The 15,189-nt window shown below is 40.7% G+C and overlaps 4 protein-coding genes; 1 reads left to right on the forward strand and 3 right to left on the reverse strand.

The window, feature by feature from the left end:
* Nucleotides 1-5,274: 5,274 nt before the first annotated feature.
* GSBLH_T00004805001 (uncharacterized protein) lies at nt 5,275-5,573 on the reverse strand. XM_013043770.1 has 2 exons: nt 5,470-5,573; nt 5,275-5,436 (listed from the first exon to the last, which is right to left on the reverse strand). The coding sequence occupies exons 1-2, from the start codon at nt 5,562-5,564 to the stop codon at nt 5,301-5,303; spliced, it is 231 nt and encodes a 76-aa protein (XP_012899224.1). The 5' UTR covers nt 5,565-5,573; the 3' UTR covers nt 5,275-5,300.
* A 299-nt stretch (nt 5,574-5,872) lies between these two features.
* On the reverse strand, nt 5,873-7,251 carry GSBLH_T00004806001 (uncharacterized protein; the record flags this gene model as incomplete). XM_013043771.1 has 5 exons in its annotated part: nt 7,197-7,251; nt 7,074-7,162; nt 6,918-7,042; nt 6,483-6,885; nt 5,873-6,445 (listed from the first exon to the last, which is right to left on the reverse strand). The coding sequence occupies exons 1-5, from the start codon at nt 7,225-7,227 to the stop codon at nt 5,873-5,875; spliced, it is 1,221 nt and encodes a 406-aa protein (XP_012899225.1). The 5' UTR covers nt 7,228-7,251.
* Nucleotides 7,252-7,399: 148 nt separating this feature from the next.
* Nucleotides 7,400-8,083, reverse strand: GSBLH_T00004807001 (uncharacterized protein; the record flags this gene model as incomplete). The annotated part of the gene is made up of 2 exons (XM_013043772.1): nt 7,400-7,546; nt 7,577-8,083. 2 exons carry the CDS (start codon nt 8,081-8,083, stop codon nt 7,400-7,402), a joined length of 654 nt encoding a protein of 217 aa, XP_012899226.1.
* A 2,811-nt stretch (nt 8,084-10,894) lies between these two features.
* On the forward strand, nt 10,895-11,321 carry GSBLH_T00004808001 (uncharacterized protein; the record flags this gene model as incomplete). The annotated part of the gene is made up of 2 exons (XM_013043773.1): nt 10,895-11,080; nt 11,115-11,321. 2 exons carry the CDS (start codon nt 10,895-10,897, stop codon nt 11,319-11,321), a joined length of 393 nt encoding a protein of 130 aa, XP_012899227.1.
* Between the last annotated feature and the right edge of the window lie 3,868 nt (nt 11,322-15,189).

Genomic DNA, 15,189 nt, shown 5'->3' on the forward strand with positions numbered 1-15,189 from the left:
AAATCAGCTTCGAAAAGGGATGCTTTGCTTCGCGTCTAGTTGTCAAATCGGGTCAAACGCCGCACAATTTCGTGGAATACAACTCGAAGAACTTTTCATAGTTCGAATCGAAGGGCGTTTCGTTCACGATCTGCTCAATCGGATCGAGAACCGTAGTGCAGGGAATCTCCACATACGTGACGCGTGCTAACTGAAGCACATTCGCAATAGCCTCCAAAGCATCGATCGAATTCGACAGGCGCGAGAGCAGACGAAGTGTCGATTCAATCGGTACAATTTGAATCGAAGCGAACGCCATCGTCGCTTTGACCGAGTTAATCGCGGTGAGATCCCACGTGAAATTCGTTTCGATCACGTGCGGATGGATATCGGTGGGGTGGTAAAACGGTTCGCTCAAATGCACGACGATTGCTCGCTGGTTTAGAGCCGCAATCCTCGATGCGAATTGCCAGTAATTTCTATGCATAAATCCGATAGAAAAGCGATGCCTTCCGTGAACCAAAACCGTGCGATCCCCTGCGAAACAATCCGAATATTCCTTCAAATAGCTCAGCCATTTTCGCTGAACGCGATCTGTCAGTAAGCGATCGGAAGCAGGCACTAAAAATCAGTCGGGGAACCGAAAAGCGAACGAATCGTGCTTTCGACAAGATTGGAATAGGGAACGTTCGCTTTGGTTCCTTCTTTTACGACTTGCTGAATCTCTTTCATCTCCGAATCCAATCGCTTCTGCTCCAGCTTGTCGATCAGATATTCCTCGTCGATCGTTTCGGGGTTTGAGTTGATCTGCGAACTCAGCAAGGGAAAGAACCGATTGAAGTTTTCGAGCGTTTCGACCCCCGCCAGTCTGCGATGTTCGCCAGTCTGCGCCGCGATTCGGCTGAAAATGTCATCGTCCGATGAGTCTTGTGTCGAGGAGCTCGAATAAGCTAAAGGTCTTGAATTGGACGAGCTGGACGAGCTGGACGAGCTGGAAGAACTGGAAGAGCTGGACGAGCTGGAAGAGCTGGACGAACTGGACGAACTGGATGGATACGAAAAATAGCTCGTCGGTTTCTTCTCCAGATTCTCTATTTTGAGCGGCTCGAACGGATATTGAAGCGTATAGCGGGGCGAATAGGCTCTCTCGTTCATATAAACGTGCTGTCCGGACACGCAGAGATCGTTCGAGACTATTCTTTCTTCCAGATTGCTCAGACGATACGCGAGTCCCCACACGTCCTCACCTCGCAGGTCCAGCGATTTGATTGCTGAAAAGGGAAGGCAGGGCGACAGTTCGTCCGAGGCGTGGATCAGTCTACACTGGAGAAACTGGGAAGTTCTACAAATTGTATCGCTTGAAGTACTGGATTTCCTTGTGGACTTCGAGGCGTTTGCTGAGTACGGAGAGAAGCTATGTCAAACAAGCTAGGAAAGCGTACAATCTCACTGCTTTTATAGTATCCATAGAATCCTGCGTAGTAGTTATTCGAAGGAATAAAGAATAAATTGGCCAATGAAGCAAAGGCAGCTAAAATCGATTCAAAGTCAACTCTCTGAATAACTGAATCTTCATCGTAATTGTTGGGGAATGCGATTGAATCCAAATCAGCTATGTACACAGCATTGACTTGAATAGCCGCCATTTCTTCAAAGAAGGAATGCACTACGGTTGAAACATAATAATCACAAAAAACATTTTGAAATCGGAAATGGGAGGAGAGCGACAAGAATACTACCCTTGAGCGAGGGGTAGAGATCATCCAAAATACGATAAACATCACTACAGAGTGAATTACAGGTTAAAAAGCGACAAGATGTCTTTCGACCTTACAAAATTAATGACAATATGGTGTGGATTGTTTGACGCTATTTTGTATACTAAGTCCTTGTCACTTCCAACTACAATGTCGATTCCATCCCTAGGATCATTCGAATCACAATTCACCAAATCATGAAAGTTTCCATAAAGCGACGATTTCAATATCTATGTAAAAGAAATGGAATTAGCCTTTACGAAATCAAATGAAGTAAATTGGTATCGGTTCAGTGTTTTATTAAAAAAGGATATCATATCGATACCAGAGAGAAGTGTTTTGTCGACACTCTCGGAATTAAAACTATTTCCCTGAATAGAATGCCTTGTAAACGATGTACCTGTGTATTCTTCTGAATTTCTACTGCATATCCTGAGTTCGAAAAAAGGACTAGAATTCACTCCACAAATCGAATCCTTACTCAATCCAACTATGAGAACACCTCGAAATCTCGTGAATGACATACGTACAGAGTTATTTATAGCTCAGATGTTTTTCACAAAGTCATTTATTAGCTGTTGGAAATTTGCCTATGACGTTTCATTGTATTGCAATTGATTTAGGGGCGGTTTCAATGAAGATAGCTACTTGTTTGGTCGAAGGGCAATTTCAGCACGATTTTTATGAAACAATAATAGATAACGAATGTCAAAAAGATGTTACAAGGTATCAACCTGTTTTGTATGTTTCTGTAGTGTATGTTTAGCAAAGTGTACCGATGGTTTTCTTGTGTGTGATATGGCAGAGAGGGAAGTGAGTATAGAACGTATCTAATATTTTAGAACAGTTTTCAAGGGAACAAGATTCTGTATGATCTCAAGTCCTATATTGGTACAAATATATTTGCTTCATTAGTTAACCATAAAAGATCAAGGCATCAACCCTACTTGACTCTATCACCTGAACGCGACCAACATGCTTTTGGTTATTTCTCAAGTAAAGCAAAAGACTACGACGCTGAATATCTGCTTTCCTATGTTTTGGAATATGCCACTTATTTGTCGGTGAAAAGCGTTGATGATTCTTATGATGAAATTGAAAGAATTATTGGGAAAAAGAAGGGTTCATTTCAGCTTTTCTTGAGTGTAAGATTTTTATGTTTTTCTTTCGCTCTAAGGTCCCTGATTACGCAACCGATTCGTACATTCGTGGAATTCAGCTAGCCCTAGACTGCAAGAACCTTGGAGAGAGCGTATTTATAAAAGATAGTGTGGCCATTGCTTTCTATTATGGCTACCGGCATGAGAACATCAAGAATGCAATACCCCCGAAAACTGTGCTATTTATTCACATGGGACATCACTCCACCACTTGCTTTCTTGTCAAGTATCAAAGCGTTTTCATTTTTGCTTGGCTTTCACTGTAGAAAGTGATTACGATCCTTAGTTCAAAGACAGATTTGATCGGTGGCTATGACTATACAGTTCGTCTGGGGGAATATTTACGCCAGAAAAGTGCGTCGAGTTCTGGTTCGCTACGTGCCTTCTGGAAAGAATATAGCAATTGGGAGGCTGTGAAGATAGCTCTCTCATCCAGTTCTGCAGATAATTACTTTTGGCTAGGAAGTGAAGAATTCGCGACTGAGCCTGATTTTGAGATATCTCGAGAAGTGATTGAAGTTGAGTGGAAGCAGTTGCTGGACTCTTTCTCAAACTTTGTAAATTCCTTTTTGGAGTTGTGCAAGAACAACTTTAAGATTTCGGAGATTTCTAAGTGTAGGTTGTGCGGAGGAGGAATGCGACTTTGGTGTTTGCAGCAGCGTGTACAATCTGTTTTTGAACAGTATTCAAGGATTGAAATATCCTGAATAATGATATTGTGAATGAATTGAATTGAATTGAATTGAATTGAATTGAATTGAATTGAATTGAATTGAATTGAATTGAATTGAATTGAATTGAATTGAATTGAATGTATTTTATCTCATATATGCTATTTGTTGTTTTCTTCACTATTCATGTAAAATATGACGTTGATATTTATGCTGTGGCTCGCGGAATAGCCTTAATGGGCGGGATGATGCAGACTAATGCGCTTGCAATGGAAGAACAAAAGGTGCTGCTTGAATATTCAATTGGAGAGCGATCAGTAAAGCATAATCTCATGGTTGTTGGACATGGGCGTGTGAGAATGCAGAAGGAAAATTGTATTTCGATTTATGGAGGAGAGAATCTGGAAATAGGAATCGATCATGATTTCAGCTCAATCGCAGAAAAAGCAAGGATTAGTCAGTATCCCACACTGGACCACTGCCGATGTCCCGGCTTTCGATACCAACATCAAGGCTTCCCTATTTTGAATAACGATAGTTATTCCTGTTGTAATCGAATTAGTATGTACACAAACAAGAGTCCGATTCCTGATATCGGATTTCTACCCAGTAAAGATGCGGTATTTATAGATGAGAAGGAAACGAAGTATGTGGTGTTTACGAATAACGGTACTGGGAAATTTGATGTATACGATCGTCAGACGGGGAGAAGTACGATCACCGCTTATTTCAGGAATTATAGGAGGGATGGAGAATGGACGGAGTATTATGATTTTGATAAGAAACAAATTAAAGAGACTGGAACTTACTCAGAAAACATAATGCATGGAACATTTCGAACCTATTTTAAAGGAGAAGCACTCATTACTTCTAGTATTAGGGAGTACAGGAATGGGAGATTGAACGGAATATGCGTCAACTTTAGACTCACACGGCATATTGAAAAAATAATGGTGTATAATGATAACTGTTTAGAAAAGTACATTTTGTTTTATCAGAATGGCGTTATTCAAAATGTTATTAATATGAATGGAAAGAGGGGGAGTGCGATTGAGCTTACGGATGAGGGATATTTAAAATACATTGGTGGGGTTGTTTTAAGAGATGGAATATTCGTGTATGAAGGAAAGGGGACGTTGTTTTATCACTGTTTTGCTGAGCTTAGTGGAAATGTGCAGGATAGTTGTATGTTGTTTGATGGGAAAAGAATCTCTTTCCGTGATTGCTATAATGGACTTCGTATAGAGAACGGCAAATGTGTAATCGACAAGAACGAAGATGGTACCAGTCTCCCCTGGAGACTCTTTAATTTCGAGGAAGGATATGGGGGTAGCTATTTGGCTTGCCTTATTGGGAACGAGCGACATATTATAACGAAGAAGTTTTTAGAGAGAGGAAAGACTATAATTAAACACTATGGTATTGGAGGGTATTTGATTTGTGAAATTATTCTATGTGGAAACAAGAAGAAAAAGATCAATTATTTTCCACTTCCAGGAGAGGGGGGCGAATATAGAGTGAAAGGTATTACAGTCGATCCCTCTGTAGGCAAGTACCTTATAGCTCACCGAGAGAGGAGCAAGAAGACAATGTTGTATGATAAAACTGAACAAGAGGTTTACTACCACAATTACTATGGGGAAGACTATGTTTTACACTAATCTAACTCTATATGGTTTGTTTGTTTGTTTGTTCAACAAACAAACAAAATAGCTTCATATGTTACATTGCCACTAATCAAGTTCGTTCACGAACCGTTCGAAGTTGGAACCCTCGATTCCATAGTATTTCATAAATAAGGAGGGAAGTAAACAAAAGGGGAAGGAATTAGCTTGTGAAAAACAGCTGGAATTATCAACTGAGATATCTCTAAAAAAAATAAGGGAGAAACAAAACTACTACCTTCGTAATCGCTTTTGTCCATTTAGGGAGCCACATCTCACATTGTCATAAGAAGGCTCCTCGAAGTCATTTCGAAATCTCTTAAGACAATTCATAGAGTCGGTATGTAAAAAATACTGAGAAGAGGAACACAATCGAACCTTCTAGAAAGACCAGGAAAAAACTCTGCAGAGTGTTTTGGAGTGCGAATTCACAAGTAGCATACAGTATATTTTTGAAACGATGCTCATTGACTGGTTCTTGAACGATACCATGTATCTCCTCAAAATCCAGCGCCAACGAATTCTCGAACAAACATTCCAGTAGCAATCGGTTTGCACCGAATCGTAACGTTTCACTCGTGGAATTACTCTTTCCACTCCTAATTACTCTTATCCCTCTCCTAACCACTCTCTCCACTCTCTTAACTGCTCTTTCCACTCTTCTTCTTCTTCTTGTACTTATCATACACAGCTTGGCACTGCTGCGAGTAATTCTTATCATGTTTCTCCTGGTTGACCGTCTTCTTCACAATCTGGATCACATCCTCATCCTCCAGCACATGCGCCAGCCCACAATGCTGCGGGCTGTACTTCGTGCTGGTTCCCCACACCAACGCATAGTTAAACTTCTCCAGCAAGTCCTGCGAGATCTGCGCGACGGCGCCCTCCACGGTGAGGCCGTTTCGATACTTGCTGAGAACGACGGGCTCGTCGAAGGACGGCGGCTCGGCTCGGCGCTTGGTGTAGATTCGAAGCAGTCCCATGTACTCCCAGATCAATTCGAGGACTGTGTCCACGTTGAGATTGAGGCGAATCGAGCAGACCGTGCTGTGCGGCAGACGAGCCAGCCGATCCACGTCCTCGATGCAGACCGTATCGATTTTGTTGTACACGTAGAGACACTTGACGTACTTCCGGTTGCCTTCGATCACGTCGATCAACTCGTCCACGCCATAATCATCGCGGAAGATCACCTCGGCGTTGTGGATTCGATACTAAACACGATAACACACTACTGCAAGTCGTCCTTACCTCGTGTAAAATCTTGTACACCGTGTCATACGGATCGTCGCCCAGCTGCGTCAGCTTCACCGTCGCGTTGAATTTGATGCCGCCCGCGTTCTTCACTTTGAAATAAATCCGAGGGGGCTCTTTGTTCAAACGAAGACCCACCGTCTCCAGCTCGCGCTCCAAAATCTCGCGGTGGTTTTTCTCTTCCTCTTTTCCAGCGTCCAGAACCATCAGAATCAGGTCGGCAGACTTGGCGACCGCGATTACTTGACGACCGCGACCACGGCCGTAAGCAGCTCCTTCGATGATACCGGGAAGATCCAGAAGCTGAATGCGACACCCTTTGTAGTACACGTTTCCCGGAATGCAAGTTAAGGTGGTAAACTCATAGGCAGCCTCCTCGGACTTTGTATCCGTAAGATGGCTATGATTGGCTTTCAGCAAGGTGAGTTCTACCTCAACAACGAAGACTTTCCCACCGATGGAAAACCGATGAGGGCTACGCGCGCATCTCCAACACGGGCGACTTCAAAGCCGTCTCCCTTACCACCTGAACCACCGCCCGAGGACGGGTCGAGAAGCTACAATGAAAACACAGAGAAAGCAGCAAACTTCCGAACGCAACTTCGCAAGACGAGCCTTCATCACTCCAAAGTGGAATTCCGTCGCCTTGTTCTTCTGCGTTCGAGCCATCTCGGCTTCTAGACAATGAGCCTGATTTCTCTCGACCCCCACCGATTTCCTTGATCTTTTCAATAATACCCATTGGCTATTAGTAAAAAGATAGAACGACAGAAAGTGTGAGAAACAAACAAGCCATTCCTTATGAAGCAACTCCGCAGGGATGCTGTCGAAGATTTTTTGCGTCTCCTCTTTCGTAAGAACGTGCTGCTGAATCTTTCCGGACTCCAGTCTAGCCTAAAACTCGATACACAGCCCTACCGGCGTAAAACGCTGAACTCCATTCTGTCTGTAGACAATTCGCTGACATCCATCGTCTTGAACAACACTCGCGCTTCAAGCATCATGGCTTCCTCTAAAGTCATTTCCTCCTTGTAGTCCTTTTTCAGCATGTCTCTTGCGAGCTACTCGTGACTCTGCATACACAGACCTACCGTACTGTTTGACCCGATCGCATGCGCCTTCCATCCACTGAAATTACCGCTCGGATCGCTGTGATAGAGTTGGTATCCGTGGATTTTATCCCATCCAGCAAAGAGGAACGACACGCCGAACGGTCTGAGACCTCCCACTTGGGTATATGAATGTTTAATTCTGCAAATGTACTCAACAAGCTCCTCTACGGGCTTGGGCTGGCCGTACTTGTACAAATACTCTTGCGCGTTCTTCCGGGCATTCTGTAGTAAAATGTTGGCGTCCGAAGTCAGTCCTGCCACAGCACACATAATATGATTATCAATAGCATAAACCTTCTCACTTTCTCCGATCTTTGCCAATAATTTGCTGATTATTTTCTTTTCGATCCCAAAGGCGATTCCTTCCTTTGTGAGAATGCCAATAGCACAAGGAGCATTGTTGATTGCTTCCATGGCGTATTCTACTTGATAAAGACGTCCTTCCGGTGAGAAGGTCGTGGTTCTTTCATCATATTCACGAGACATGAGAGAACTGCACTTTGATTGAAAAAGACTGTCCAAAAATCTAGGGGATTATCTTTATACAATTGCTATTCAAAATGTTTTGTAACTCAGCATAATATGGAACTGAAGGGCAGTGAAATGGTGTGTTGGTGATACAATGAAATGTACTAATGAAGGTGTAAGGTGTATGAATCGAAACCAGGTTAATGAGGCAGGGTTTATTAATTAAAGAATCGCTTTTTACTATTTATGTACGCTTTTCGTTGTTTAGGTTTTGTTCTGGCAATACAGCTATGAAAATATACGAATGGATTGTTTCGATAGTTGCTTATAATATGTAATTAGTAATTCACAAATTACCGAGTCCATTTTGCCTAGAGTGCAATCTCTCTTTCATCATGTTTATATGGAGGTATAATGAATCGACTTGTATGTAATGAATATGCATTAATGACACAAATATTCACCAGCAAACCTAATCTGCACTATTTTGAATTCTTGTTGTAAACCCATCGAAATGAGTCACTTTTTATTGAAAGTACTATAGAAGATGATGTGAGGGTCAGATTGATATTTCAAAAAGTCCTCAGTTGGATAATCCACTCACAATGTCACAAAACTCAATCGCTATAAGGTCTTACTCTCTGCGCGTATGGCTTCATAGTATATACACTTAAATCGCTTTCTCAAATCCTGCAAACACCCATTATTACCAATGCAAATAACCATTATAATAAAGGCAGAACTACTATACACTCATATTTATTCGTTTCGACTTGGGTTTTCTCCATTATACCGCACACACTGATTCGTTTATATGATTTCTCGTTCAAGGAATAGTTCTCCAGTTCAAGTCATTCCTGAAGTACAAGTCCTGATATTTCTGAATGATAGGATTATGAAGCCCTTGCTCTAGATCACGTGGATGAGCTTCCGGTCAGTCTTTGTACAGCAGTTGGAATTTGGATTGACTTGACAATCGTAGGAGTTATTTCATATAGGGATTCAATCAAAATCACCATTTTGCTGGTCAGAAGATCAAGAGCTGTAAGTTTGAATTGGTGGTTGTGATTTGAAGCTTTTGCTTTGTCAACAGTAATTATAATTTGAATATCTACAGATTGAATGACGACTTTTCGGTTGAGCTAGCCCACAAGTTGGTCGCTCACACAGAACCTGTTTTGGGATTAGTATTTCATCCAACAATGAAATTCTTATACTCCTGTGGTTCTGAGGGGGTTTTCGCTTGGGACTATTCCACAGGGAGATGTATTACCCAGTGGAAACCCTGCAGCGACCCGTCTTTTAAGGCTACGTGCCTTTGTTTTTTACCTGATCATGCGCTTCTCTGCGCTGGTGCCTCGGATGGGGCTCTTTTTTTGTTAGATACATCCAATGGGTAGAAATAGAGCGTTTCTTTCTTTACCTGCAGACTGAAGCTTGTCGACAAAGTCAATACGCATCGCAGTGTTGTCAATCAAATCTGCTATCACCAACCCTCATCTCGAATTGCATCCGCCAGCCGAGACCATATGATTCATCTCTGGAGAGTTTCTGCTTCTGCTTCTGCTTCTTCTGCTTCTGCTTCTCTGGACCTCGTTTGTTCGTTCGATAAGCATTTGGGGAATGTGCTTTCTCTCGCCTTCTCGCAAGACGGCCGCTTTCTGTTTTCCGGCGGATCAGATAACGTAGTGAGACTCTGGGACATCGAGAACGAGCGATTTGTGCGGAACATCGAAACGGTGCAGCAGCAAAACAATCCGCAAGGCGACGTTGTGTTTCTCTCTGCATCGTTCGAAGAAGGCAAACTGCTAACGATGTCCAACGATGGATTCTTGCGTCTCTATTCCGTCAAGCAAGAGCCACAAGATCCCGTTTGTCCATCGGAGACCAACACGGCCGACGACGATTGGATGGATTTGGATGCGTTGATGGCTGGGCAGCTCGATGATTTCTCCAAGTTTTCGACGGTTTTTGACGACTTGGAGCGTTCGTTGTCTGTGTGTTCTGTAAGAAATGAAGCCGTCGCTGATGTGTAGAGTTCGATTTCTTCTTGTTCTTTTGCGCCTTCGCGACGCATCCTCGCAGTGATCGCTTCAAAACAACTGTACCTCATTGCTTTATCGAGATTCGAGGTTTTGCGCGTGTTTTCATTTCCGAATTCGGCGGTCTATGGAGTTTCAGCCACTCATTCGAATCGAATTCTCTGTGTGTCTAAAGATGGTGGTATTTATCTGCTGCACAGCGAAACGCAGACTTCAGAGCTCCTTTTTCAGACCAATATGTCACTCTACGCTCTTTGCACCGCGGGAAATCGCCTGTTTGTTGGTGGAGGGGATTATCAAACCCACTGCTTCGCATTCAATAAAAGCCTTCCGATTATCGCATCAAGTGAAACAGACATTTCGACTCCACCGCAGATTGTGCAGATTGGCGTGATGGAGGGAAATATCGGTCGGGTTTGGAGTCTTACGCTGTGTGAACCGGCGCAATGGCTTGCAGCTGGTTCTGACGATGTATAGCAAAGTCTTCAATGCGATGTAGGGTGGATTAAGTTTGTTTTCGTATGCTTCTCTCGCGTATTCAACGCAGAATTCGAAGTATTCGAAGTCCTCGGAGGAGAAAATGGAACTCGCTCGCCTTGCTCCTCTCTCCAGTGTCAATGATCACGAAGGCTCTGTGCTTTGTGTGGCTTTTTCACACTCTCCGAACGATGTGTTGCTCGCCTCGGGAGGCATGGATTATGCGCTGAATGTCTATTCGGTACGAGACGGTTTGTTGAGACGGCGTTGGAAGGAGGAGGAAGCACATAATGGGTAGAAAAACAGGGAAATGGTTAGTAATAGAGCAATTAGCTGCATAGCGTTCGGGAGAAAAGAGTCGCAGAATCTGCTTATTTCGGGCGGGTTCGATGCAGTGATTCGCGTGTGGAATGTTCTTCATGAAGAATTGATTTTGGAGCTGAGAAGACACAAAGCAAAGATTCAAGCGCTGTTTGTATCGGAGGACGGTTGTCTGGTAAGATCTAGCTAGGAATGATGGTGATGATCAGCTTGCTTCTGCGGGAGAGGACGGCTTGGTGGTGGTGTGGGATATTCTTAGCGATTTTTCTGTTTTGGCCGTGTATCAAGCGAATGATGACTGTAAGACAGTGGAGATTTGTGGGGATCAAGTGATTTGCGGGTGTTGTTCGGGTTGTGTGATGATATGGCCACTTGTTACACAATGCACCGACACTCACGCGAGTGGTGATATCTAGTTGGTTTTGTTTGTTTGATTCATGTCTTTTTTTGAGAAACTGGGAATTCTAATGATCTGAAAAATAAGAGAACCTTTTCAAGTCTCAATCAGAGGTCGGGAAAAGAATTCGATAACTGTTGGTTGAATAAAATTTGGCCAAATGGGAGTTGATAAAGGCTGACTGTTATTCGTTCAATCATGCAGTCATTTGTTTATATTTGATTGAGCTTTTACGTATGATAATTAGATTGGATTGATGCCTATTTTGTTTGCTCTTTTTGAATATTTATTTATCAAACAAGACATGTTATAATAGCAACAATGAGCACGTATACTGAAACAACAATAATAATGGCAAAAAGTGAATCAACATCATAATTGTTGATTGATAATAATAAGAAAAGAATAAAGTACTTGAAATCATTTATTAAACAGAAATAAATAGATTGAAGAGCAGCAGCAACATAACATAACATGAACTACAACATGAGTAATGATCCAAATTAATAGATTGCCAACTCAGTACAGTTTCCGCTATCGAGTCAATACCAAATTGAAAGAATACTATATAATTTGTATGGGAATATAAGCAATGACAATAAAAATGATAATAATACTAAGGGTGATCATAATGAGTATCACTATCATTAACATGGATTAAAAGAATTGAATAGAAATAATATGAGTCACTGAGATTGTTACATATCTATCGATGACAGACAATAAAAATAACAAAAAGAGAAAAACAAAATATGTACAAGTGGAAAACAAAAACAAAAGAATAATGAATCATTGAGTATTATCCAAATTATTACTATCTCAACAAACAAATATGGATTGTGTCGATTCCTATTGATTCAATTCGATTAAGTGCAATGAATCTTGTCAAAACAATTCGATTGAAATCGTTCGATCAAGATTCATTCGAAATATGTGATTTGTGGATTCATCGGTGTACAATCACAAACAGCATATTGAATATACAATCAAATAATGGATTCCAAGAAAGGCCATTATCGAAATACTCATATTCAAACCACAACACAAATGGTTCTCACAATATGCCTTATTATTGTATTGTGATTATCAAATGTTGATTCCATATTGACTTGTTCGAATGGGATCTAATGATTTGAATAATATCAATAATAATAATGAAATAATGATAATGATCAGAAAGAAAGAAAGAAATAAGAGTATTGTTATGCAATACAGCACAATGATAGATTCCAGCTAATACAATGATCGAACATAACGATTTCATGAATCTCGATCGATTCAATTGCAAAACAACCATTGAGACTACAATGTGTTTGAGTGATTGTTCCATTTGGATTCGATCGAATCAATTGTATAATTCTATCAGTCGATTGGATCGCTATCAATGAATCATTCAATCGATTCTATATCATTGATAATCGAACAAATACAAAAACAAATACTACTACTACTACTAATAATAATAATAATCACGAGGATTGATGGTTGAATACTCATCATCAATCTGATTTTGATTCTGATTGATCGATCCTATCCAATCATTCTATTCATGATCAACAATACCAAAATGATCTAATGGTATTCAATATGCTGAAATAGACCGATGAATAATATGGATGATCATACAATAACAATAATGATAATGATGATGATGATGAATGGAGATCGAAAACTAACCAAATACACACCATTCATTCATTCAATCATTCATTCAATCGATCAATGGATTGAATAGCCTTTCTATTCTTATCAGTATTATTGAGTGTGAATGATGAATTGATTCTTTACGATATTCAACATTCATTTGCATTTTGAATCAGCTATCTTTCATCCATTGATTGATTAAGTGAGTGAGTGAGTGGTTTGTGTGATATTGAAGAATACGACATTCCATCCAAATATCGAATTGTGAAACCACGATTGATATTACTACTAACTACAACTATCAAGTATCAAACACATCCGATTTGATTCAATTATTATCAAATTGATAAATCCATGTTTTGGGTGTCTTTATTACTCAATTTCAAAATGTACTACAAAGAAATAGAGTGTTAACTGTTTGCAAGCTCGTCTATTTTGTTTTCACTCTGGTTATTATCGGATATATCCTTTCACCAAGCTATGCTGTAAGACAATTACAGTAACCATAACAGCCTAAAATTAGAAATCAGTAAAGCTATGTTTTTGAATCGATAAATGACATTGGAATTATAATGAAATGATTCAATATCGTCATTGTTATGCATTCCGCTATATATTCTCATTCTTATTATTTTGGTTATTTTGCAGTAACTCAATACAACATTGCCTGCTTGGCTGCATTTGATTAACACTATATCAACGTGATAAACAACATATTATTGTTAATCAAAAACTCTAAATAACAGCATACAGCAAGATTCAATTGTATTCATTCCTACTACATTATAGTATTCCATAGGTGAAAATATGAACCGCACACCATTCATACCGAGGGTATGATTCTATTGCAGCTAGCTCAACCCCGTTCCCCAAAAAGTTCAAAAGAAAATTGGATATTCGCTGACTCTCTCGCCCTCCATCTTGCTACTACTTGTTGTTATTATTGTTTTTTCCTCACCCTTTCTGTGTGTGTTCTGAGCAAACAAACGAACAAACAGTGCCTAATATACAAGCTAGGATGACATTTAATTTTGAACTGAAATGCGCTTTTCAGAATGGAGGTCTTGAATTCTCACAGGTTCTTTTGCGACTCCAGATTGGGACGCCAACTGAACTGGAAGGTTTTCTGCAGATCTCTTTTTCAGGATGATACACAGCTCTCCATTTACAAAAGTTGCAGTTGCGTTCTTTGTGCTAACCAAGTTACTATCAAACTACACTAAACGGCCATAAACGATCGTACAGGAATGAAAATGCTACAATGACCAGTGAAACGATGTTGAGATAAAACCTTTTCACACCCTTCGTAAAACAATTGTCGATTCCCTTCAATCCGTAGACCTCCTTTTTGGACCAGGATACGGATCGATTCTCGCTTAAAAGATGGCATATCCAAGTAAATTCGATAATCTGATTGATACTTAATGTTAGAAAACAGATTCTGTCCTACTTCAACAACATCCATTCCCGAAGATAGCAAATTACATTGATTCTGATATTGCCTTGGAGGAAATCTGTTTCTATATATAATGCCAAACGCAATACTACTTTTTTGGTAAGGGAAAACCGTGACGCAGAGGATGGGGTTGAAAAACACTTTGCGCGGTAGGCAAAATATGTTTCTGAGCACCAGAGGTAGACGGAAAACGCGAAAAATCTTGTTCTTGAGGGTTGATCCTCATTTGCTGTTGTTCTTGAGGACTATTACCACTCATTTGCTTTGCATCTCTCTTCGTGGACTCCTCATGTTTTGTTACAACACCGTATCCGTTCACTATGTAACTGTACGGCAGAGCCGGCTTCGAATAATCCGGACGTGTTGAGGAGCTCATAAAGATCCTTAATTGGAATTCTTCTGAGCAGTAAAAATCACTTTTTTTAGTTGTGTTTACCCTGGAGTTTCAAAACAAGTTGTTGTGTTTAACGCTATTTGTTTTTCTTGAATTTTGGTAAATCAGTGACACTGTGAAAAGCAGGTTCGCCATGTACGTATCTCGTATTTCCCCAAAGATAGTACATCTGTAAAAGCGTATTTCTGTATCCATATTTGAAATAGCGTCTCCACCACTTGTTGAACAGTGTGCAGAAAAACACACTACGTGACTGACATCACAATTTACCGACAAAAATGCTGATGCATAACACAGCAGAGAGACCCGAGACACTGAGAAAACAGTACTTTCAACAAACAAGTTCAGGGAATCATTAAACCATTAAAGCCGAGAAAACCTGCAGCTTATTTA

Source organism: Blastocystis hominis, assembly GCF_000151665.1.
Source record: "Blastocystis hominis, Singapore isolate B (sub-type 7) whole genome shotgun sequence assembly, scaffold_8".
NCBI lineage: Eukaryota > Bigyra > Opalinata > Blastocystidae > Blastocystis > Blastocystis hominis.

Excerpts from the sequence above, each read along its gene's own strand:
- GSBLH_T00004805001 (XM_013043770.1), bottom strand. The coding sequence starts at position 5,564 with ATGAATTGTCTTAAGAGATTTCGAAATGACTTCGAGGAGCCTTCTTAT. Across the intron at positions 5,437-5,469 it reads GGACAAAAGCGATTACGAAG|AGATATCTCAGTTGATAATT; the intron begins GTAGTAGTTTTG and ends TATTTTTTTTAG.